The sequence below is a fragment of the Anguilla rostrata genome, chromosome 7 (assembly GCF_018555375.3).
Source record: "Anguilla rostrata isolate EN2019 chromosome 7, ASM1855537v3, whole genome shotgun sequence".
Taxonomy (NCBI): Eukaryota; Metazoa; Chordata; class Actinopteri; order Anguilliformes; family Anguillidae; genus Anguilla; species Anguilla rostrata.
In genome coordinates this window covers 56,631,266-56,657,980 of record NC_057939.1, presented here as the reverse complement: position 1 = coordinate 56,657,980, position 26,715 = coordinate 56,631,266, and the positions used below count along the sequence as shown (strand labels likewise).

The window sequence follows — 26,715 nt, the reverse complement described above, 5'->3', positions numbered from 1 at the left end:
TGATTTTCAATGACTTTTCCATGACTTCTCCACAACCTTTAACTGAATTTCCATGACCAAAACAAATTACTCTCTCAGCGGGACGATTTAAAATTATGTATTGTAACACTAAGTAAAATTAGGTCTGCATCTGAAACATATGGTGCCTCTCTAAAACAAATAAACACCAGACAGACACACTTAGATACATTCTCTCATATTTTAATTCGAATAGTTTAACATTTTTGTCAATGTCTCAAACAGCTAGTACACTCAGTATGTGCCTTGTGAGCTGACGGTGACCCTTCTAACCAATCGTGAGCTTGACATTCTTACCTTTAATGCTGATTTTAAATTGGTTAATATTAGCCTTCAATCACCCCCTTTCGCTGCACTCCACTGTCACGCGACACAGAGAGCTAACGCGTTAACTAATGTTACCTGAAGACAAAAGTTTATGTTCAATTTATTAGCGTTATCGAAAGCTGAAAAGTTGAAGCGAACGATTAGGCTACGGCATTTTTTTTTTTTTTTGAAACGTTAACGTAATGTTTTGTGTAGTTGAAACAGCTAATTTCTCCGATGCAGTTTACTGCTATTGAATGTCTCGTGATTTAATTAGCGGTATTAATGTGACGAGAAACGCTTTGTAGTTTGAATGCATAACACGCAATTCCTTGAAGAGTCGACACATTTTAGGCGTGACAGTTTAACTGTTACTTGTAAACCGTACTGTTATATTGTCGTTTATCAATAAAAAATCTATTGCATATATTGTTGGTGCTCCTTACATTTTGGTGGGTGCTCCTTACATTTTGGTGGGTGCTCCTAACTTTTTGAAGTTGGGAGCACCAGTGCTACCAAGTAAAAAAGTTAATTTCGAGCCCTGATATATTATTGAAGCTGCACTTCCCTGGCATATTGTTGGCACAGTAGGGCCTACGTTTACTAACTGCTACATTAGCAGACCAGACCGAATTAACTTCTCACACCACCAAAATACCGTGCCAATTTACGTTTTATTACTATACATACTATTTTTATGCTTGGATTAATTAGTAATTATATTTGATGCAACTTTAGCTATATTTCCATTACTTTTCCAAAACTTTTCAAAAAATATAATTTTCCATAACTTTTCCAGGGCCTGGAAATTGCATTTTAAATTTCAATGACTTTTCCAGGTTTTTCATGACCGTACGAACCCCGATTAAAGAACAACACAGGCCGGCCGGTAAGCGCACAAGAGCTCACGTTCAATCCACATTCCTTTGCAATATTGTAGCCGGTTAATAAGTCAACGCAATAAACATATCGTCTGCACGTCTCGCGTTCGCTGGGAAGTATGGCAAACACCTCATAGATACACAATAAACACGGATCTAGACTATGTCTATTATGGATCTATTTCAAAAAACGACCCTACCTTATCTACCGTACCTCAGCAAGATGGCTGGGGGGGGACTACCCCAGCTGGTTCTGAGCGAGGGGCAGGAATACACTCAAAGTGTATTCCTGCCTCTAACTCACAACCGTGGCCGATTTAGTATCTCCGATTAACCTGTATGCATGTTTTTCGGATTGGGGAAACCTAGGTGGACACGGGGAGAACATGCAAACTCCGCACAGAGCCGAGATTCGATATCACGACCTTCGTACTGTGAGGCGACAGCGCTACCCACTGAGCCACCGTGCCACCGATTACAATGCTTGCTTGGTAAACTATCAAGGATCATCAACGATGACGTGCCCTTAGCCTCATAGCTCCAGGCTAGCTCCCGTAATTAGTACTGCTCGGTTCTTCCCGGTTTAGCAATGGCGACCTTCTACACCCGCTGTCAATAGGAGCTCCCAAAGATAAACATCACTCGCCTTCATAGGATTTTCACGACTAAAGACTCAACCGGCAAATTGGAGAAAGGCTATTCATTACATGCCATGTGTATTTTTGCAACTACCAAGGTAAGAAAACAACTCTTAACGGACTCACTAGCTAATGCTAATTAACCTCAAATACTAGCCTCCGTTCTACATGGTCGCTAACATTAACGTGTCAGAGATATGGGTCGATCCTCAGAGCGCACATTACTTTGGCAGAAAAAAAATTACTTAATCGTGCTTCGCCCTGCTGTAATCGATGTTCTGTCTTTATGAACCTGCAAAGTGTTTCTCTGCTTGTTTCAGTGGTAATGTGGGGATTGATGTTGAATTAAGAATGCAGTGATTTGCTTGCTACTGGTGTTGCAGACCAGTGCTTTTCAAACTCTATCCTGTCCGGTTTGGCACGTTGTTTGCAAAGCTCAAATGCAATACCGGAATTCTAACAAACTGTTCATTTTTATGTGAATATGTGGCTTTTTCTTCATGTCATCTACAGCTATTTCTTGTCAGGATAAGTAATCCCTCAGACCAACAAACGCACAATTAAGAAAAATTAACAATCCGTTAAAATTCTCCTACTGCAATTGTGGTTACTCTGGGAGCCAGGGAGTCAAGAGACTTTGTTTTGGCTAAGATAAGATAGACTTTATTAATCCCCAGGTGGGGAAATTTGGATGTTACAGCAGCAGATAAAAACAACATATCACACATATAGACATAAAAGGCAGTAATGAAGTCAGCTTTTGGGACAGCTGACTGACAGTTCCATAGTCCACCCACAACAGCGAGTTCCTGAGATGTGGACGGGTGGGTAGACCAGGTTAGACATGTTGCGCCTGCGGTAGATGGCCCGTCTGGAGCGAGGCAATGCACACAAGGGAATCAGGGTTAAACACATGACAAACTGACGACCAGACTGCCTACGCCTCCGGCAGCCTCAGTTGGAGTTTAAAAATAGGGGGTGGCAATTACGTAATTGCACTGAGCTCGTTAGGGCAGAATAGCATCAGGTGAAGCAAATTTTTGCTATTAGCAAGACAATACAGGGCTATTTAACAGTATCACGTGACTGCATACACTGTTCAACTAAAGCGCAATTATGTTCTCTAACTAACAACTGAGACAAATTAAAGAGCGATTATCTGAACTAACGCACAACTATGTTCTCTAACTAGCAACAGCTGAGACAAATTAACGAGCGATTATCTGAACTAACGCACAACTATGTTCTCTAACTAGCAACAGCTGAGACAAATTAAAGAGAGACTATCTGAAGTAACGCACAACTATGTTCTCTAACTAACAACAGCAGAAACAAATTAAGTAAAGATACGCTTACCCGAAACGCGAAATAATAGCGACGACACAATCAGATGCACAGTTCAGGAAAAGTTAGGAGAAGCGAAGTTCAGAATCTGCAGCATCCATTGTTGAATATTACAAATATTGCTGTTCTCGGTGAAGTATTGCACAGCGTCAGTCAGAGACCCGTGTGCGTACATCAGTATGTGAGTTTACTTCTATTCTAGACTAATGATTCGAATATAAGTTCGCGTTTATATGTTACCTTTATTCATTGTTGTCAGTTACTCTGATTATTATCTTAAACTGAGTGTGTTACTCGCTGATAATTGTGATCCATTGTACTGGTTAGTTTCAGAGCTTCATATTGCTTGTATGTAATATTGGAGTTCACTGTTAATTAAATGTGTGAATGACATGCATGTAATATTCCCTTTTTGTATGTTAATAGTAATTCTGTTAATGGAGCATTATTATTATAGTACATTTGTGATTGATGTTATGCCATTGTTTTGTATGTTTATAGAACCACACACGCACACCATCTCTGTGGACAAAGGAAGCAGGTTGTATTCAACTATATTGAAGATACAGAAGTTTTCATGCATTCTTACCGGGTGCCCCACGGAGATTACATTTTTACCCCAGCCATTTAATTCGGCAGGGAAGAATAATTTCCACATCTTGTCCACCTCCACAGTCATCGTGTGCAGTGGCTAAAAAGATGTGTTGGGCTAGCTCTTGATAGGCGGGTATTGTTGTCCCCCCCTCATGACTGCATGGGCTCTCGTTCTCTGTCCTAGTAGCTATGCAGCCACAGCCTATTCCTGGCAGGGCCCCGATTGTAATTGTAATTCCCCAATTCATACCATTGTCACTTTACCCACTGATTGTTTTGTTTTAATTCCCTAATCGCCCCCATCTCTAGGTTAACCCAGACTGGTACGTATCGCTCGTATCTGATCTGGGGTGGACTGGAGCAGGCCCCAAGATGTAGACCCTTCTCAGGCTTGACTCGGGTGGTTGGGCTACCTAGCGGTGTTAACAAAAACCACTTGGGTCTAGCAAGGTAAGTATCCAGCCCCCCTGGGTCCACTTGGACAGCACGCAGGGTGTGGTGGTTTGGGGCCACAGACCTTAAATGGTGCCCAATTTTCTATCGGTGACTAGCACCACTCACACACCAGACCATCATGCACTACACACATGAATTAGACTAACCAAAACCAGTTTGGGCTCTTCAAAATTTCTTCACCCCCCTAAATTGTTGCATTTCGCAAAAAGACCAGCAGGGCACGTAGAAGAAAGATGGACCTAAAAAACTGTTTTGTACACGCCCTTTTTGTACACTGTGCGGTGTACACTCCCTTTTTGTATGTACGCTGTGTGGTGTACACGCCGTTTTCGGCACCTGCGCCCCACTGACCCAACTATCTCCCCCAGCCTCCTCTGGACTCTTCCAGTTCCCAGCTGTGGTGTGCACACTAATTCTTTAAAGGACATTATATGAGCTTAACAAGCAGTGGCTCCTCATCACATGTTTTGGAGAAAATCACATTCCTGTCTGCACGCTTTCAAACTGACCAATGATGTTGCAATGATGAGAATGATAACACAACCTAGGCATTCAAATTCTGGAGAAAAGAATAATAATAATGACACCATGCGTTTCTACCAATGAAACTTACTGAATTGAGATTCTCATCAGTAAAATATGGATGCAGGTTTCAGTATGTGACGTTCATAAAGCAATTCACCTCTGATATGGTGGAGGTTACAGTGGGTCGTTTCCATGGCATCCCATGTGGGGGCTGTTTCCTTGCTCCTTAAATAGCCCTTTAAATTGTTTTAGCAGATAAATAGAAAAGTTGGACGATGGCCAGGAGCGTGCCAGAGTGACACAGAAGACATTAAGACACCACAAACGCAGAGTACACCACTGAGACGGAATGAGTCTTGAGGCAACAACAGCACAGCCCTGCTGATTAGTAATTTTCACCAGACCTTCAGACTAATTGTCGTCATTACAGTCAGCAGCCGTTTCCTTCATGAATCAAATTAGACCACTAAGGAGACCAAATGGAGAGCTACACTGATGTGGTTTAGTTTTTATTTATTTTTAACGCAAAACCAGATGAGTACTGTACACGCAATGGACAAGACTGAATATGTACTTTGTAATTCCTGCTTGAGCTGGTTTGCCCCCTGGAAGAAATTAAGACTGCCTGGAGATGTTTTCAGCTTACATGTATGGGTTTAAAAAAATGTTCTCCAGAAACATTTTGTTTATTGGCCTCTTATGTAGTAATACATTTTCATTGGTCAAAAGTCAGGAGCTACTAGCACAAGTTACAAACTTGCTTCAGTGGTACATTTAAATATATTTAAAAAGGGGCAAAAATTTCTAAATATGCAGTAACTTACTGTATTTTCACCTCTCCATTTCCCTTATCTGTAAGAGAATGGAACTCCAAAGCATGGAGACATTAAGGATTCATTGAAAGACAGACCGAAATTTTTACAGAAGTTTTCTCCCTCAAACTTAAATTGTCTCTCATTGGTTGTAATAGGAAGGCATTGGCAGTATTTATGTTCTGCCTCCTGAAGCTTAGTATTTTGTTGGAAACTCTATACAAACAAATAGTTCCTAAACTTTTTCTCACAGGTATTCTGTTACTGTTTCATTCTCATTCAATCCAAATCAGTTCAAGTTATCTAAAAAATGTATACATTTTTCATCAATATGTCAGTATGATGTGTTTAGGTGCCTTTGCCTCTAGTCATCTTCTCATGTTCAGGTTGGCTTGCTAATGGAAAATGAGGTTAGACAAAATATCATTAATTTCTCTAAAGGTACTGAATTTTACTTTGTGCAGAAGTCCTGGCAAACATTCTGACCAAAACATTATCTTCACATCCATAATATTGTATGCCACAGGAGCAGAATCAAAAACTCAAAACAGCACACTACTATAATGTTCCCAAAATCAATTTTTTAGCATAGATATGGCAAGTGTTTCCATTCATGAGGATTTGCATCAGGTCATGCGAGAATTGTCATTGACTGCGGATGGTGGTTCTTTTAAACAGAAGTTCTGGAAAATAATTGTTCTGGTGACTGGTGCCTGTAAATGCCTGTAATGTAATGGTATGTTAGCCATCGTTTTTTGCTTTTGAAATTCATGAAAAAAATGTTTTTGCAAAATAATGGCTATTTCTCATCTTTTAACCCTAACTGCTTACTAAAAATTCAAACATGGCTTAATCTGCCTTCCCATATTCCCCCATTTATTGATTCAGTGACTTCCTTCCTCTTCACTGGCTGATTGGTATTTTAATACAAAATGTCTGCCGTGCATTATACAGGTGGTTGCTACACGCTGATAGTGATTCAGGAGAATTCCCCCCTGTGCACTCCAGGTATGACTGCAATGCGTAGACACTTCCTGTTGTATACGTTCCTATCTTTCAGGCAGTGTGTGGTAGTATGTATTTAAAGAAGTGATGCAACTTCTCCCCCGTACAGTTCTGCCTGCTCATTCCTCATAGGTAAATGTCATGCACATTGTCAGTGGCCTGAATGTCTCATACCATGTGAGCCCATGTCCCCTCTGGCAGCCATCTCAGATACCATGCAGCTGACCTGTCAGCAGTCACCAGCAACAGCCTTCGGGCTGTGAAGGGTACATCACCATAACAACCTCCATTGCACAGAAGCACTGGAAGAATTGATTGATTTTGAGCACTTCAGTTCTTTCACAATGTTTAGTCTGCAAGCAATATGCCATTTTAAGTGCCCATCAGGTAAACTGTAATTGGTTTAACTTTGGAATGCACTTCAACATGAGAGAGAGAATATTATGGTTACACTGATACATTTCCGGTTACTTTCCCTTACATAAGTTAGCGTCAACTTGACTACCTCGCATGCATGGTTTCCAAGCGTTCTCTGCTGGTTGCTAACGATAGTGAGCGATCGCTAGCTACGAAGAGCAGCTTTTATAAAAGTCTAAGAGAAGCTCTTCCACCTAGATAGCTAGTGATCCGTCTCGCTGGCTATTTATTTATTTCACTTGCTAGCTAGCGATCTATGAATCTTACAGGATAGTTTTTTTAAAATAATTATTGTACTCACTGTCTCACCTAATTTACACACGCCATTACACAAGCTAAGATACAGAAATTCCATTTGTATTCTGTTCATATGTTTATTGTTTGTTGTACTCAGGTTTTTGCAATACGTATATATATATGCACGTCATGCCAATAAAACTTATTTGAATTTGAATCTTCGGACAGAGAGATTTAACCAATTGGCGCAATGTAACGGCACAACGTAACCCCAGAAGTGAATAGGAGGAATTAAATTTGTAAGGGGGATTAAATTTGTTGACAGCATTTTACATTTGGCTATACTGAATTTCATTTTCCAGGTTTCTATCTACTTCTGGATTTTAATTAAATCTGTTTGGATTACTGTAGTAGAGTCCAAACTATTAGCTGGGCCTCCCAGTTTTGTCTCATCTGCAAATTTGACTAATGTTTTTTCTATGTCCCTCATTGATGTAAATGACGAAGAGCAGTGGTCCCTGCACCAATCCTTGTGAGACTCCACTTCCCACAGTTCCCTGCTCAGGTAATATTCCTCCTACTACTGTGTTCTACCCTGTAGCCAATATCAAATCCATTCTGTAATGCCTCCTGTAATTCCTACTGTCTCCATTTCATAAATAAGTCTTGTGGTACCTTATCAAATGCTTTTTCAAAATCTAAGTATATAATATCAAAAGCCTTGTTATAGTCAAAACAATTTGTAGTTTCTTCAAAGAATACCAAAAGATTTGTCAGGTATGACTTTGCAAAAACCGTGCTGGTTATCCCTTAGGATGCTGTCATTATCAGACGTGTTGTTTTCTTCCTGTACAAACAATGAATTAATTGTGACGCTCAGACAGAGACAATTGTCTGACCGTCAACTGCACCAACCAAAAGGAAGGCTACAAGAGAAGTGTGTGCCATAGCTGAGAATGGAAATTCATGCAGAAACATTCCATTCTCAAATAGTGTGTGGGAACAGACCTGAAATTGCAGGCTGTTGCAGATTGCCCATGTGAACATTCAGTCATTGGTGAATTTCTTTCCTGGAAACAATGGTTCAATTTAGTGTCCTGGGGTGCAAGATAGACACACATACTGCACTGCTGGTGATTATTTTGATCCCAGATAAAAATGTGTCTGCACAGTTTAGCTTCATATGGCAGCACACAACACGTTTGAATCTGATTGGCGACTCAAATACAAATACATGAAAGTCGTTCTATTTACCTGCTGCTACAGCATTATTGGAATAAATTGATTTTATGCTGGAACCATATTTATTGGAGTTTTCTGGTCCACAAATTCTAAACTGCATTGGGGGAGGAGTGTGCGTCATAAATGGACTGCTGTAGATTCCTACAGGAGGTATTTTTAACAGGTATATTTGATTAATGCAGCACACACGGCCATGAAAAAGTATTTACCCCTTTCTGATTAGTTCTACTAATGCATATTTATCACACTGAATAGTTTCAGATCTTTAGATAAAATGTAATATTAGACAAAGGGAAACTGAGGAAACACACTTTTTTTACATTGGTTACTTTTTTCAATAATTAAATGAGGAAAAACACCCATATCACCCTGTGAACAAATAATTAAAGCTATTAAAATGAATAATGTACTGATTTATGTAATGTAATCATGCAGACTTATGTACATTGAACTTTCCATGTGCATCAAAATCATAATTTTAATTGTAACAGTGATGTATGCAGATTCCTATTTGCATGTACTAAACTGTGTGTCAATCTATGATCCACTGCAATCATACCAGACCTGACTACAATCAGACCACTAACATCTTACAAAAGCTTGTTAGTATTTATTACAAACAAGCATAAAACATTTGTATTAAGGAATAATGGCTAAATATGCCTAAATAGACATATTATTATTCAATACAACACAGTTGCATATTTGACTTCACAAAGGGTAGAGAATTCCCAATGCTATATTTAACATTCTTTTTGCAAATTACTGTTTCCTATTCCATATTAATGACTACATCAGCTGTGAGAACAAGGGTTATTTTATTCAAGCCACTGTGTTAATCCAAAATTAACTTTCTGTTCCTGGACATTAACAAATCAACTTCAAGAACAACAGTTAAGTAACAATGCAGGTCATATCTACAGATAATATAAGAGATAATTCTGTATTATGTTTTCCACATTTGTAGGTTATTCACTTTTGTGTGTAAATAGGCTACTGTAATGCTAAACAGATGCCTTGTCCTTTACTACACTACAAGGGAACTAGTGATGTCCTCAATGTGAATATTTTACAAACTTATATTTTAAATGCAATAAATCACTGCATACAATTCACTGCTTATGAAATGAATATATGAAAACCTGAATAATGTTTTCTGCTGATGCACTGAATTGCGGCTAATGAAAACTACCATTTCAATTTCAGTGACACCGATAAATTTCATCTCACTACAAATTATGATGCATTAAAACACAAATTATATTCAAATACATTTTCAATCAGAAGGGAAAACATTGGCTAATTAAAATATTCATGGAAAATGAAAATTGTGTCTCTCTGGTTTTGTCTCTAGGGGATGTTAACTGGCCACAGGCTTTCTGCTGAACAGAAGGCGCCCATCCTCAGGCTGTTAGGGAGCATGGAGCAGAGTCAGGGTCATACTCCTCAGGCCGTCAGGGAGCATGGAGCAGAGTCAGGGTCATACTCCTCAGGCTGTTAGGGAGCATGGAGCAGAGTCAGGGTCATACTCCTCAGGCCGTCAGGGAGCATGGAGCAGAGTCAGGGTCATACTCCTCAGGCCGTCAGGGAGCATGGAGCAGAGTCAGGGTCATACTCCTCAGGCCGAGCATGGAGCAGAGTCAGGGTCATACTCCTCAGGCCGAGCATGGAGCAGAGTCAGGGTCATACTCCTCAGGCCGTCAGGGAGCATGGAGCAGAGTCAGGGTCATACTCCTCAGGCCGAGCATGGAGCAGAGTCAGGGTCATACTCCTCAGGCTGTTAGGGAGCATGGAGCAGAGTCAGGGTCATACTCCTCAGGCTGTTAGGGAGCATGGAGCAGAGTCAGGGTCATACTCCTCAGGCCGTCAGGGAGCATGGAGCAGAGTCAGGGTCATACTCCTCAGGCCGAGCATGGAGCAGAGTCAGGGTCATACTCCTCAGGCCGAGCATGGAGCAGAGTCAGGGTCATACTCCTCAGGCCGTCAGGGAGCATGGAGCAGAGTCAGGGTCATACTCCTCAGGCCGAGCATGGAGCAGAGTCAGGGTCATACTCCTCAGGCTGTTAGGGAGCATGGAGCAGAGTCAGGGTCATACTCCTCAGGCTGTTAGGGAGCATGGAGCAGAGTCAGGGTCATACTCCTCAGGCCGTCAAGCATGGAGCAGAGTCAGGGTCATACTCCTCAGGCCGTCAGGCCCCACTCAAACAGCTATGCCATGGCATTTGATTAATTGTAACAGTAGGGCAGTATAAGAAATCTTTGGTTTCAAAACAATTAAACAAGAGGCTACAACAATGAGGTTTGAGAATCAGAATTTAATAGGGCAAATCAAAAAGACAGGGATGATCACATGTAACATATTATCCATAAAAACTGAGGAACTGCTTGAGAGAAATATTTCCTGTTTTCATGTCAGAAGTGCTAAACATAGACTTGCTGAAGGTAAACATGCCATTTGCACTGCCAATGCAGACTGACCAATAGAAAAACGGCTCCCCAGGAGATTAGAACATCACCTACCATATGAATCTTGTTGGATGCTTAGATTTGTCAGCTAAAAGCCACCAGCTTTCCAGGTTCGAATTACTCAATTTGCAGATATGCTGTGTGTGTGTGTGTGACAAACCTACATTGCAGGGTATTGGCGGTAGAAGGGCCACTTTCATCCTTCTCACTTATTTTTAAAGTCAGTCCATCAGTTTAGAGTTGATGAATCCATAAATTGTGTTGCCTGTCATCCACAAATGGAGTGATTGAGTGGACCCTTTCAAAAGAGCTCCTTTCATAACGCTTCTACTCCAGTAGCACTCCTTCCAGCCTTATCTTCAATCACATAAAAATGATTGCACATACATGCTAAAGTGTGTGCACATAGAGTGTTTTCGAGGGAGCAATGTGGCATTCTGGTACAAGTCAGCTGACCTAAGTAACTAGGCACTTCAGCCAATGGCTGAGGTCCATACCTCTCTAGCTGTGGCTGCCATGACAACATATAGCAATACACTAAGAGGGTTTATATTGAGCAATGAAGGCACTGTTGAGTGATGTAGAAGCATATTCTACAACATTCAGTCAAAACACAGCACATCATCTTAACAATTGCAGCACAACTGTGGGTAAATTAATTACAGTATTTGCCTAATCTTGACAACTAGTTTAGTATATACAAAAGTGCATTTCATGGTCATGGACAACTACAAAACACAGGTTCAATAAGGTACGATACTCATTTCATACAGCTATTTCTAGCCAAGAACACAGTTCAGTTCACACATTGAACACTATTCTGACCTAACTAGGTTTAGCCAACAGTTTGGAATCTATTAAATCTTTTAAAGATTTAAACAGAATCCAGAAGTGGGCAGAAACCTGGCAAATGAAATTCAATATAACTAAATGTAAAGTTCTACATGTGGGGAATAAAAACATAGGGCAGGATTACTTTATGGGTGGTACAAAATTAGAATGTGCACTTGTAGAAAAAGACTTAGGCTTTGATCAACTATTACTCCTATCAGGGTCTGGTCAATGTGCTGTAGCAGTTTAAAAAAAAAAAAAACCAGCAAGATGCTGGGATACATAGCCAGGAGTATTGAGTATAAATCTGAGATCATACTCACCCTATACAATACCCTTGTCAGACCACACTTAGAGTATTGTGTGCAGTTCTGGGGACCATACTACAAGAAAGATATAGAGGCGCTGGAAAAGGTCCAAAGACGGGCAACCAGATTGATTCCGGGTAAAAAAGATACGTGTTGGGAGGAAAGGCTTGAGATGCTTGGACTTTTCAAGCTTAGTAAAAGGAGACTTAGGGGAGATTTGATTGAGGCTTTTAAATTTATTAAAGGGATTAACAAAGTGAACTACAGGAAATTATTCAATTTGAGTTTGGTTAGCAAAACGAGGGGGCATAAATGGAAACTGGCAAAGGGTAAATTTCACACAGACATTAGGAAATATTTTTTTCACACAGAGTGGTCAATGTGTGGAATAGCTTGCCTGGACATGTAGTGGAGGCAGAAACACTGGGGGTATTCAAGGCCCGGCTTGATACAGTGTTAGATATCTAGCTTTTAGGTAAACTAAGCATTAAGTACAGTTTAGTGGTATGAATAGACAGGCAGTGTTGGGCTGAATGGCCTGTTCTCGTCTTACATTATGTTATGTTAACTTATGCCAAGCCAAACTAGGGAGAAGAACAAGCTACAATATTAGGACAAATACATATTACCAAAAGTGCTGGAATGGGGGTACATGTAACATGAGTGGCATGAAAGGGGGGATTTAAAGTGAAATGATATACAGAATGGTGGTAGTTAGTCCAGGTATAGTCTGAAGAGATGTGTCTTCAGACCACAGCGGAAGATGGGTAGTGAGGGGAGGTTCGAAGAGGGACAGGGAGTTCGTTCCACCACTGGGGAGCTAGGGTGGGGAAGCAGGCCTATAGAAGTGCCTTGTTGACAGTGTGATTCATTGACACAAAATCCTTCATTCATGCTTAGAGAAGACTTGAAAAAATGTCAAATAAATGCCTGAAAGTTACTTCTTGCACCATACATTGAAAACAAACATTCACAATATTTCCAAGAAGACAACCCTTTTTAATGGCGACATGACTGAAGGAGATTTTTGGTTCCATTCTGGTTGTGGCTCACTTCTAGTAGTTAACTGTAAGTATAATACAAATTTGCTGTTGATGATGATTTAATCTGATTGGGATGATTATTTTATTTTTGTGTCACTTTACAAATACTATGGCTTAGTCCAACTAAATAAAATGTCTGAGAATAATTGATTCTCAAACTGGAGGTAATATGGTGAAAAATGCTGAGCCCATCAAAGCACATGGAGAGTATTGGGGCAAACTTAATTGGGCACTAAAGGGTTGGTACTACAGCTTTGCTTCCTTGTCCATTTCTTCATTTTCAGCCAAGCCTTTTCATCTTCAAATGCGATTTGCATACATGCAGATTACATGTGTCTCTCAAGTGTATTTGCATGTGTAAATTTTCTACAGTTTGTTTCTTTGCGTGGAATTTCTGGTGTGCTACTTGTGTGAACTTCCTGAAGTGAGCTCACTTGTGTGGACCTTTGACAAACTGAGCAATTTCATATCAGGCACCAACACATACCCACCTCCATATACAAAATTAGGTCAGCATCTTCATTCAAAAGTATCTGGGTCAAAGAATAGTTTTTTTTTTTTATCCCTTTAGCAGTTCAGTCATTGCTTGTACAGATTTAGAAATAATTACTGCTAAAATTCAAATTACACATTTTTGATATTTCATTTTAATCCATTTTAGCATGTCCTGTATAAGAAACTACCTTGTCTTCAAATTTTGAAACCCAAGGTGGTTGCGACTCTATTTTGAGGTCCACATGTTATGAGAAGCTCTGAGAGGCATCTTTTAAAACTATGGAACATTCAGTTGGTCACTGATGTTCCTATTTAATCATTTGGTTCAATTGACTTTCAATACTTATCTCTGAGTTTTGCTGAATGGTGTATTACATATTTGCAGGAGCTGCCCTTTCCCAGTGAACAAAAACCAAATGAATTGTAATGGAGAAGGGTGATATTGGTGAAAGGTGATGAAGACAGAAGTGTAAGGGTAGCGCCGATAGCCAGAGGCAAACAGATATGGCAAAGCAGTGGTGAAGTCAAAGAACCTAGTGAATTTTATTTTTTTACAGTGCCAGTTCCCTAATAAGTGCAAAATATATAGTGAACGAAAATACTAGAAAAATAAAAACAGTATCTAAGAAAAGATAAAATAAAAAATATGAATAATTGCAGTACTTCATAAATGTGGCTATGTCTGGTGGCCCAAAGTCTGCTATGCATGTTGAATCAGAACAGCCAAACTACAATTAATGAACAATACAGAAAACATGAAACCAATTACATAAATAATTTATAACCTAAGAAAAGAAAATAAAGGCACTCGAAATGATCTACACACCAATTATATATAAAGACAAAAATTCTCCCCTGTAACCTGAGACTGCAGTGGTAGCTGCCATCCACCCCCGTCTACATTAGGTTGGTTTGTTCTCTTGCTCCGTTTGGCAGTGCCTGGAGCTGAGACGCGGAAGGGAATACGTTTAACATGGTTTTAAAGGTCAGTGAAAATAGGGGTAATGCGTTATTCAACCAAAACATTTGAACAGAAAAATTTACACTCTAGGCATTTGACACATGAATACATAACTCAAACGCAATTTTCCCCCATATGGAATAATCCGGAATTTTGGGAAAACAGAAAACGACAAGATTATTCATTTATGCTTGCTCAGCACTGAGATTTTGAGCAACAATTCTATATAAGAATCTAAAAAAATCAACTCTCTTTTGAATTCTCAAATACAGGGCAATTGTGGCTAGACTGTATCTGTATATAACTGCCAGGCATGTATCTACTGCCAAGTTGCCAAGTTGTCATAGAAACGCAAACCAGCTCAAACCAAATTAGATGACTGAATACTCTAACTGTTGGTGAATGTGTACATTTAATTAATTCTGACATTTACAGGTGATTTCTACATGCATTTTAAAAGCATGAGAAAACCATTCCCTCCTTAAACATTGACTTGCTGTCTTTAAGAACAAGAGTACTGTATTGAATTTATAAATTTCTTTTTTAAATTTTCATTTATAACCATTATAACCATTTATGGTTGTGATGCATAACCAAAAGCTTGTTGTCAAAAGAACATTATACCAAGTACAATAAATTCCCAAATTATGAAATGTCCGAGGTCTTCATACATTCCTTTTTGTGAATTTCTTGAACTAATAATAAAAATTTGTCCATTACAAATGTATGGTCTGTAGTGCTTAATATATTTTAATCAATATTGTCAAACCATGGCGCAAAGTTACTCTTTAAATACATTCCCTTCTTTTTACTATATTTGTGTTACCTTCAATCATACCTCAACTTATGGAAAAGATTTCCACATTGCTGTGGTTTTTGAACAGTGTTCATCACACTGCAACTGTTTAAGTTCACTTAAACTATAAATCATTTGTGCTCACTGTGTTATTAATATTTTATTGGTAAATTTTAATGCCAAAACGTGTAGCCAGAGTCGGGTCTGTGGTAGTGACTCCTGCTCTGAAATGGTAGAACAGAGAATGTTCCAGAGCATGAGATTCACATGTTTCCGGCTTCTTGTGCCTCATTTCCTGTCCTTTCTGTGTCCACTGCATCAGTATGTGTTCGGGTAACAGTGGGGGAGGGTAGCACATCGTAAAAATTCATGATGTTGTGGATTTCATTACCTGCAGGGTCTGTTGTGACAGTGGGGGTTCTAGATGAACTGACTAAATCCTTCTTGACTTCCTTGTAGCATTTGCATCACATTAATCACTTTTTCATAGATTTATTTTTGAAGACATACATCTTAATGTACTGGTATAAAACTGGAGACAGTTAATATATCCAAGCAGGCAGAGAATGAGGTGATAACTATATAAACTTTCAGACACTTGCAGATACTGTACTGTCATTATTCTCTTCCTCACCCACCCCCACAGCACAGTTTTCCAGCCAGTCTCTGCTGTAGTATTACATCACAATCTAACTGACCCATTTAGGGTTTCAGCCCCTGTACAGGAAAATGCTGCTCTTATGAGGTCATAAGAGGACAGGATAACTAGGGAGGAAGGGGGAGAGGGAGAGAGAGCGAGAGAGGGGGATTCTGTATGTCTGCGTATGTGGCCATTTGCACACAACACACACAGTAAGGCATGGATGCAAACAGAAATGCAGTGAAGAAATGAAATTGTTCCTCTAATAATTTTGCACATTTGTGCATGTTTTTGTGCTTGGCTATAACATGTTTGAATGGTAATATACTACACAGCAAGCAATAGTGTTGCACAGTCAGGGTTACTGGGGATCAGAGGGATAGCTTGTTGTAAATTAAGTCTTAGTGTCATAGCATGTGTCATAGTGAATGGTTGCTTGTTAAAAACCAAGGTGTGGTAGTGTGTTACACTACAGTTTAATTACCAACTCAGTATTACACAGTGAGAGTCTGAATGACTGGGCATTACTAAGTGTGGGTATAGTAGTGTTCTACACAGTCAGAGAATTTGCAGAAAGGTCAATTTTAATATTTTGCTGAAACCGAAAACGTGATTTGTAGCATTCAGTCCGCCTGAGAAACGGATTGGAGGGCAGCACACCTTTAAGCACCTGGGCTGATTAGCTAACGCAACCCAGGTACATGTGCTGCTCTCCACAGTTCGGGGAGCTCACACCGAGAGCGCAGTTATGATTTTCATTTCGTTTAATTTCTGAAGATTTGTTTGAGCACAAAAGACCAGGAAAGTAATCCTCAGTTATGGGCGGCGCACAGGAAAGTGGTTGCGCCAGTTTACTTTCTTTTGTCTTTGTTATTTTAGCTTGTTATTTCAGTTTATTGTTTTTGCCCGGAACATGTGAGGAGGAAAGGTGAATATGCCCTTTATTTTATTTCATGTTTGTGTGGGTGTGCTCTCTCTCCATGCAGCAACCAACAGTTCCCTGGCACCTGCCGTATCTCCCTCCCAAGGGTGTAACACTGGTGTGTGATAATGGTCTAATGTAAAAATCAACACAACTGCACATTAACTAATAAACCAGAACATTAGAACCGGACATTTGTAAGTTAAATATAATTACAATTCTGGTTAAGAAATCCAGAGACCTTCAGATACAGTTCACTGTCTTTCATTGTCTGATCACTACTTTTTTTCCCAAATGAAATGCTGCACTTAAGCTTTCTTCCAGCTGGAGTATGTAACCGTGATACAGAAATAAAAAGCTGTCATATTTCATTTATTTGAAAAGTAACGCTAACACTCAAAAGGGTAGAGCATAGATGCAAGCAACTCAAAATAGGCCTATACTGGCAGTTCCTAGGCAATTAAACCACAAACTATAATGATGTGGACCATGGTGTATGCAGTTTTCTCACAGTAAACCAATGTCCAGTCAGACTAAATGTATTGGGACAAGAAAATACCAGCTGAATATCCTGGCTGTTTATAGTGCAGTGTCCTAGTGACAGGAAAAAAACATAATAAAAGGAAATGTGTTTTCCCATAAACAGATCCTGTTCAGTCCCCTGCCTAAAACACATGAGGAGCAGTCAACCCAAGAGTAGCGCACTTAATATTTTATCACACAGAAATGTACACATCTTAGTATGTACATTTCATATTTGCCAGTGGAATCCATCTGTCCAGCCATTATCTATACCTGCTTATTCCTGGTCAGGGTCGCAGCAGCTGTGGGAGCCTATCCCAGTGTTCATTGGGCGAGAGGCAGGAATACACCATGGATAGGTGACCAGTCCATCGCACGGTGCACACCATTCACTCACTATTCACTCAAACTTTCACTGCCAGTGGAATCATTTTTATAATTCAGTAATAATATGCACACAAATTAATATGTGCATTTCATGTTTGCCAGAGGAATTATTTTGATGATGATAATAATAATAATAATGCCCTGAAATGGACTGGTGAACTGTCCAGGGTGTATTCCTGCCTCTCGCCCAATGCGCGCTGTGACCCTGCCCAAGATAAGCGGGTAAGGGTAATGAATGGATGGATAATATAGTAATATGTATAGTACAATAATAGTTATAATCATAATGTTAGGATTTAGAAACAACATTAAAATCTTTGAGAAAAGGTACTCAGCATGTTGTATACATGTATCATGCACTGTACATTATAAGTTCTTCAGACCAATTTACTTTCTAAAAAAATCCCTTTTTCACGAATATTCTGACACTAACAAATATATTTTCTATTTGTATCAGATTGCATAATCAAAAGTAGATTAGTGCACCAAGGTGAACTCAATAATAAACCTGTAGTACAGCACTCACTCTTCTCAATGTAGGTGGTATATGTCTGTCTTAGCACTTCCTAGAGAGTTTATCATAAATGTAGAGATAAAAGATCTCAGGGAATAATTACAGACAATATAATCTGTTCAACATATTAGTGTTGATGTTATGATTTTCCTCTGACCTTTGAAAACAGAAGGTTGGTTAGTGTAAAGTACAGTAGTTGTGTAAGCATCACATGTAGGGCTTTGGACCAGTTCTCACTGTGAAACCCATTGATCACATTATTAATAGAGTAAATCAAAGCAGTTAAACTTGGCTTTTCAGATATCGAGTAGCACCAAAATAAATGTTAAACAAAAGGATTAATGCTCATTGTTCTTCCTATAGCATGCTCCCTTACCATGGGCCTTGTGAATAGAATCAGACAGCCAAAGACCTGCAAGAGAATGTTTAATAATGCAGGTTTTCCTCTTTAGTTTGACTAAAGTATGCAGTGATGTGAAAGTACCCTATGATTTTAGTAAATTATTGACACAGTCGGTGACTTGCTATGGCTTTCTGAGATGTTTTTCTGTTCAGACCACTGTGTCCTTCAAACATTGTGTGAGTAAGAGAAAGGTATTGCATATGAACTTAAAAGCAGTCATTTATCATTTCTGATCCAATCTAATATTTTGTCTGGTGTGGTAAAATGTACAGGATATACAAATTAGTTGTGAGCCTTTATCATATTATTTTGAGTTGATGAACAGAGGAAGTCAAGCAAAGGCACTGACCATATAATTTTATGAGACAAATAAATGACTGTGAGTAATGGCAGTTGATTTGTGTTTGTATATTTCACAAAGGTACTTTGTATATTTAAAATGAACTTGATTGATTTACTTTGGGTCCATGTTTACAATTCTATGGGAAAATCTGATTTTGATTTATACAGTATATACTTTTTTAAATATTTGCCTTTTTTTTTTTACTGAAACCACTGTGGATTGTAAATATTTTTAATACATCCAACAGCTCAAATATTTGTGGATTATTTTAATCCGTATCATACTTTCTGATTGAAAATGAGCCTACACCGCATTTTGAAACGTACATTTTGACTTTCAGTAATGAGTACATTCATGAAGAGTAAAAAAGTTTTGCATAGAACTGTTGAGTGCTGGATCTTTCTTCACTGCATCAATATGAATATGACCCAGTCCATATTAAGGCCACAAATCAAGTTTTTCACAAAGTGTGCATGGGAAACAAGCTACCAATGGACCTTATATCTTGTTATCAAATCATGTGCCTGCATACATACATTGGAAAGGTGTGAGGTAAGATTCAGACACCTCTAGAGCACTTTTTCTATTCCCTGTTCACTCACACATTCATGGATATCTAGGCATGTGGAACGACAGCATGACCTCCAAATACATAGTGTCAACAATAAAGGTGCAAGTAACATGTAATCTTCACAAGATGTGGTGCTCAAAGGAATGAACAAAGCTCACTGTAGCTGAACAAGTCCGCCAAAGTCCCTGAGTCATGCTGTGGACAAACGGCAGATGGTTCAGCAACACCCCTAACTGACCAAGTATAAAGCGTGGAGTAATCCAGAACTCTGTATGTATGGCCCATGACTGTCTCAGAGAATAATGCATTTAAAGGTATCATTTTATAAAGGAATGGATACATGAATTTAGTCAGTTCATGAAAATTTCTGTTTGATATAGACTAAATCTTGTGACTGTACAAGTCTTTGAGAAGCACATTTCACCTGCACTGTTTTTAGCTGCGACCGCAGCTCTATAGCTCGGTCTGTCGGTCTGTCGGTCGGTCGGTCGGTCGGTCGGTTGGTTGGTCAGTTGGTCCACAAAAGTGTCCCACCCTGTAACGGCCACAGTTTTCGCCCCAGGAGGCTGAAATTTGGCACGGACATTGGTCATGACCGAAGGTAGAGGCGTAACTTTCAAGGCCGATAGGCCACGCCTATCACCTCGCCCCCTCTTGGTCAATCACAAAAAGGTGCATAACTCCTGAATGGATTCACAGATTTGCACAAGATTTTGTGGAAAGGTTGGTCATGAGCCAAAGAAGAGGTCACGTGTTTGAATGAGGGTGTGTGCATGGATGCATTCACACACGGATGCATGCATGTGTGCAGTCGCAGCTATTACGGATTCGCGCTTGTTTCTACATATTTATGAGATGTTGAGCAAAAATGATCACAATATTCTTTCAAACACAGGGTAATTATGGATTTTGAGCAGTCTCTTAATGTAACATTAAATACATGAATATGAGATGACTAAATTACAGGTGTTTAATACCCATTTCAAATTATTTGGGTGATTGTATTTCCTCCAAAATGCTCAAAGAAAATGAATGAGATGGATTTATTTATTGGAAAATTGTCTATGATGGCAAACTGTCAGAACTAGTCATTAGAATTGGTGCATATTCCACAACGGGAACACTGTGTCCAAACAAGCATTCTATCAAGTGGGTAAGCAGCGGGTAAATAGAGTGGTCCACACACCATTCATCAGCCCACAGCTCACAATAGAACCACATGGTGAAATAGTGTTAATTTAAGTGTTATTTTGACTAACAGATGGGGACCAAATGTCATCTGTTAGCGTTGAATTACCATGCAACATTTTACTGCGCACTCCCTCTCTGTTTTGTCAGCTTAATGTCTACTTTTACAAAATGCCATTTAATGCTTATTTTGACCGTCTGCACAATATTGGTAGGTTAAACTGAGCCTTAGGGTTCTGTTTTCTGGGATTAATGTCACATGACACATGGGCACAGTCAATGGCCTGGCGCATGGAGAACTGGGCGTGGCTTGTGATTCTTGGTATTTTCCAGAGGTGAGGAGTGCACTCTGCACAATGTGGCACCTCTGGAAACAGGACAGGGTTATAATGAATGTATTATCACTGGGAATTGTGCAGCTGCATTTATTAATAACCAATCAAATGACCTATTTTCATTCTCTTTAAGAGCCTTGCACATTGCGCAGGGCATGCTGCCAACTTCCGCAGTCTACCGCTGCAATGTAAGACCAGGATAAGGACATACTAATCAGATATTTCTCACAAGATATTCTTTTGTGGGTGGTGCGGAGTTGGGCTGAAACTTATTTTTAACTGAGTTTGAACGAATCTCATAAATAGAAGAAATATATTTCCTGGTTCCAAATCAGCATAGGTTTGACTTAGGTATTGCTTACTCAAAGACGTTGCTAAGCATTGAAACAGCAAGTCTATCCCCATGTGGTATGGCCATTACATCTACATATAGAAAGTAAACAGAACATACAATACATATGTATTTGTATAGCGTATTTTACAGAAATTGTCACAATATGCTTTACAGACAGCCCTGGCCTAAACCCCCACAGGAGCAAGCCTAAGGCAACAGTGGCAAGGAAAAACTCCCTGTGGCAGATGGGAAGAAACATACATACATGTTTGTATGTTCCCCTCGTGTCTGTGTGGGTTTCCTCCGGGTACTCCAGTTTCCTCCCACAGTCCAAAGACATGCAGGTAGGCTAATTAGAGACTAAAATGGCCATAAGGCATGAGTGTGTGAGTGAATGGTGTGTGTACCTTGTGATAGAGTGGCAGCCTGTCCAGGGTGTATTCCTGCCTCTTGCCCAATGCACTCTGGGATAGGCTGCAGCACCCTGCAGGAAGGATGGATACAAGAGGGTATAGAACAGGTAAAACCTGGTTTCCATCTCACACAATTAGTAACTGGCTAACAAATAATGCAAAGCGTACAGAAAATGAAAAGTGGCTGGAAAGGGTTCTTCTCTATTTACTGGACTACATAGACAAAATAAGTGTATTTAAAACATGATGAAGCCACAACTCATCCAAACTCGCATACGTACCGTTTTCTACAATAAACGTTTGCTGTTTCGGTCGTTTTGTTTGCTGCCACTGAGCACCAGCCCTCTTAGCCCTTTTGCATTTGCTTGTGGAGCTGTAGAATGACCTCTGTTTAATGAAATCTTTATTGCTTGATGGAGTTATTCCTGTTAGCTATATGATGTTCATCCAAAATATCAAGGGGACTGTCCCAGTATACTTAACCCTTGGGTTCTGTTTATTTATTAGCATCCATGAAACGGTTAGCCTGGGTAACAGATCCAGGAATTTTGAAGCAATACTGAAATTCCATTTATGCAAAAATACTCAAAATGATCTCAGTTCCAAACAATATGAACAAAATATATGCTTAATGGTTGCCTCAGCTAAATCACACTTGAAGATGTGATTTATATAAAAAATCCACTGAAGTGAAGGCATGGGTGGGCATAATTTATATTTATCTGTGAAATATTAAAATGAAATAAGGTTTGGGTTTTCTTTCAGTAGATTATTAATATTTATTGTTCGGAACTGACCTCAATTAATTTTTTAGTTTTTATTATATTCAAAGAAACCATATAGGTAAAAATACATAAACCAAATATGCACATGATAAACAACAAACAGAACTACAAAACCAAAGAACCTAATTTACACCAGTTTAGTCGCTGTTTATAAAATGCTCTTCTCAATTGTCATTCCTCTTTTACTAAAAGTTTAAATGGGTCAATTTGTCCCAAACTGTACACAAGACGTAAAGGAACCTTTAAAACTGGAAATAAGTGAGGAATTAATAGAGTATATCCTGTAAGAAATGGAACTTGGAAAACATAACTTACCTATGGCATGCAACATAAGGAAAACATGTCATGACATAATATTATGTAACCAATTGTACTTTTTAAGAGTTGAAATTCATAATAAGGAATCATACACTATTTTTGTGCTCTGTTATTTTTAAAATGATTTCAACATCCTATCCTATACCCATTGTGCTTAGCATGCATTCAGTTGTTACCATGCCTTTGGGAAAGATTTGAGCAAATGGAAAATAAAAGGCTAAAGTGGGAAATCAGAGAGAAAACACTAAATAATGATTAAGAAACATGAGGGCCTAAAAATGTTTCTGCTGCATTCAACACTAGTTTGCTTCAGTGCATCAGCCCCCCAGAAGAGTTCTGCTTCCCAGCACTATTTTTACCTCTGTCTACACTAAGGACTGATCTTACACAAATCATCCCTTTCCTGCTTTCAAACAATGAGCTGTACAAATCTTAGAAAGAAGCATGTAGCTATCTTATCCAGTTGTAGTCATTCATACAAAAACCCAAGGCCCAAGGACAGAAGTGCTAATAAAACCAGTAATACTTCAAAAGTATGTCACCTTAAGCACCATTAATTTTACACTGCATTTGCTAATAATTTTCTGTGCGTTAAAGTGACTGAAGTGTTGCATCTTTCAGAAAGATGGGAATTGTGGCCTACAAGCGGTAATAGTGAAAAAATCACCTTGAATAGTTCTGTGAAAAAAGAGTCGATTGGGAGCTCTTTTTCTGGTGAATGAATGTAAACATCCAAATGGATCTGGGGAAGGGAAGCGATCTATCCGTGTTTTCCTGTTAGCAGGCATGGAGCAGAGTCAGGGTCATAGTCATACCGTGAGTAAAGACGCCACTATTTTAAGGTTCTTGCTCTGCCGAATTAAGGGTGGTAAGTCGCCACACATTTTGAGGTCTTAGAACGTACTTTTCCTGTTGCAAGTAAAAAAAATCTTAGAGGATCTTCATGAGTAGATATCTGTTTGGTGCTGAAAGTGGGAACTGACTGACCTAATCCTAACCCTAGTAATGACAGGCCTGCAGTATATACCATCTTATTATAGAGAGTATCGCAATTAACCCCATAAAAATGAGTGCATGCGGACTTTAACCTGCCTGCTGGTGCACATGGCTTAAACTAGACAGGTGGAGTGAAAGAGCATTGAAAGACCAAATTCACTAAAATAAAAACTACATTTTTGAACGCAAAAAAAATGCCATAAGTTTCAAGGGAGAGAGCAAGCTATCAGGGTAGGAGAGGCGGGATCACAAATTCAACTGAAAGACGGCATTGTACAAAATGGGAAAACTTTAGGGATAAGAAATTCAATGTCTCAGCTTGCTCAACAAAACAATACGGTAAATACTACTGCTACTCATTGTGGTACTAGTAGTGCATAAGAATATGAACATAATTATTGGGGAGGAAATCCAGAGGATAGTATGAGTACACCTAATTATTTGGGTACATTATAGTCAATGGAAGTTTGGAATAGGACTTTTTCCTTTCCATTAATGATTTATATGTTCATCTGGTAGCACACTTGCACTGACATAAAACCACCAACAGAGGGGGAGAAACCAGAATGTACTGTTGTTCCATATCTACACACACACACATATGCTATGTATGCATGTGTGTGTGTGTGAGTAGCGAATGTATGTATACTTGTTTGTGTGTGCGCGTGAATGTGTGCATGCGTGTATATATACACGCCTGAGTGTGTGTGTGCATGTATGCATGCATGTGAATGTATGTATATGTACCTGTGTATCCGCATACGTGTGCGTGAGTGTATGTATTTGTGCCTGGCTGTGTGTGCACGTGTATGGACATGCACTTGTGTCTGTGTATGTATATGCACCTGTGTGTGTGTGTGTGGGTCTGTGTGTGCGAGTGTAAGTATATGCACCTGTGTGAACGTGCGGGAGTGTAATTTCTAATGTACACTAAGTTTAAGCAAATCTGACTCATGCTGGAAATGCACTTGTGGGGAAGATACAGAACAGATGCAGTACTTTCGGACAGATACGCAGTGCATATCAAACACCATCGTGGTGGGAAATAAAGGGGGAAAATATGACAAAATGGAAATATAAGGATTTAGGTTGTCCATGCAGTTCACAAAGGGTTGTATGACACATCAATTGAGCATGCAACTACCTACAGGACCGCTAAGGTTGGCAGCTTTGAATGCAATGTGAATACACTTCATACAGGTCTAACAGTAAATGTCAAATATAGTTAATTTACTAATATGTACATTGCTTTTATACATTCAAACGCGATTAGCCTACTATGAAGATATCCAGCATGTGCCACATAATTGGGTTATGACTAATAGCTTTATCAATTTTAAATTTCAAAATAGTCCTGGCAATTCAAACCTGTTATATATATATATATATATATAGACACACATACACACAATAGCCAAGGCAGAAATCAAATTTAGGGGTACTCATGCCATCTCTGTCAGCTTTTGGGAAATACGACAAAATATTTCGGAGGAGTCAGGGAAAAGGAAAAACGGTGTCTGGTCTGGAGTTTGAAAACTTAATTGGTTCATTTATTGGAAAGAGGCTATCAGCGCAAGTGATGGTTGTCCCAGAGATGAAATTCGCTTCAACGGGCGTGGAAACAGTACATTTACCTACAAACGTTTTTACATGGACGTGTCTGGGCCAATTTATTTTATTTATTTTATTTTTTTTTTGTCTGTAAAAATTTTTTTTGTTCCGTTTAATTTCCTTGATGTGCCAAGTAGTGCTATTGCGCTACTTTGAAATGAAATTCAAAGGTGCCGTGTTTCCAAGTGTTCGCAACAGCGTACCTGCGAGCGGGCGGTGAGTGAGTTCATTTCTGTGAGTTTGTAATGCACTCGTCGTTGCAGTAGGAGGATCCATGTGCTGATAGTGACGTCGCTTGGCAAGTCTGTCTCCCTCGCAGTTTTTATCAGTCTTCTGGCTGAGAGCTAGAAAATCAGAAATGTTCTGTTACAGGAAGAAAATGGAAAATATCCAAGGAAGCCGTCTAAACTTTCGGCGTCAGACGTGGTTTTTAAACTGCCCTCTGCATTTGTAGATTAGCGACAGTTAACGCTGAAATGCGAAGGTGTCTAACCTACTTCTCTGAGCTTCAGACTGTCAGAACTGAAAGTAGTGGATGTATGTAGGCTACTGGTGGGCAGAACTAAACGTCAGCTTTTACACTGAGGATATTGGAAAGGAGAAATACTGGTTATTTATTTTTCTTATTTGGCTTATTGCTTCCACGCAAAAAAAGCCACCTGCTAAATTGGATGTCGCAATCAAGGTAAGGATGCAAAAATCTATATCCTAATGGGTTAGCTGCAGTAACTGATCAACTTTAAATAGTAACTTCAGAGACATTTCATTTGTTAGTGGTTGATAACCCGATGTTTCTCATTAAATTTTATTTTAAATTCAATTTTTGTTGTCCGGAGAACAATATCTGAACCATAGGCCATTTCCATAGACGCTCGAAATTTGACAACAGTTTAAAGACTGTAGCCTATATACTGAGCGGTAAACGAATATGACAGTATTATACACGACATTATCGACAGTGAAATATGTTGCATCCAAGTTGACTGCATTGTTTAAACTGCGTTCAACTTATCTTCCGCTCTTACAGTAAAGATAACTCGCTCATCATATACAATAAT

The 26,715-nt window shown here is 39.3% G+C and overlaps 1 protein-coding gene and 1 long non-coding RNA gene across 3 annotated transcripts in view; one reads left to right on the top strand and one right to left on the bottom strand.

The window, feature by feature from the left end:
* Window positions 1-6,322: 6,322 nt before the first annotated feature.
* The window catches only part of nr3c2 (nuclear receptor subfamily 3, group C, member 2), an 80,937-nt gene continuing 60,544 nt past the window's right edge, over window positions 6,323-26,715 (top strand). The window contains exon 1 of one of the 2 annotated variants that reach the window (XM_064345372.1): window positions 6,323-7,798. Coding sequence is in view for 1 of the 2 variants with exons in the window: in XM_064345371.1 (XP_064201441.1) it covers window positions 26,329-26,342 (14 nt within the window). In the remaining variant the exon portion in view is untranslated. Of the gene's footprint in view, window positions 7,799-25,962; window positions 26,343-26,715 lie in introns of those variants that run through there. The other variant, XM_064345371.1, reaches the window with a different exon arrangement.
* On the bottom strand, window positions 20,254-25,983 carry LOC135260149 (uncharacterized). Its single transcript, XR_010331487.1, has 3 exons — window positions 25,861-25,983; window positions 21,942-22,018; window positions 20,254-21,232 (listed from the first exon to the last, which is right to left on the bottom strand). It is a non-coding gene; the product is annotated as an uncharacterized LOC135260149 (long non-coding RNA).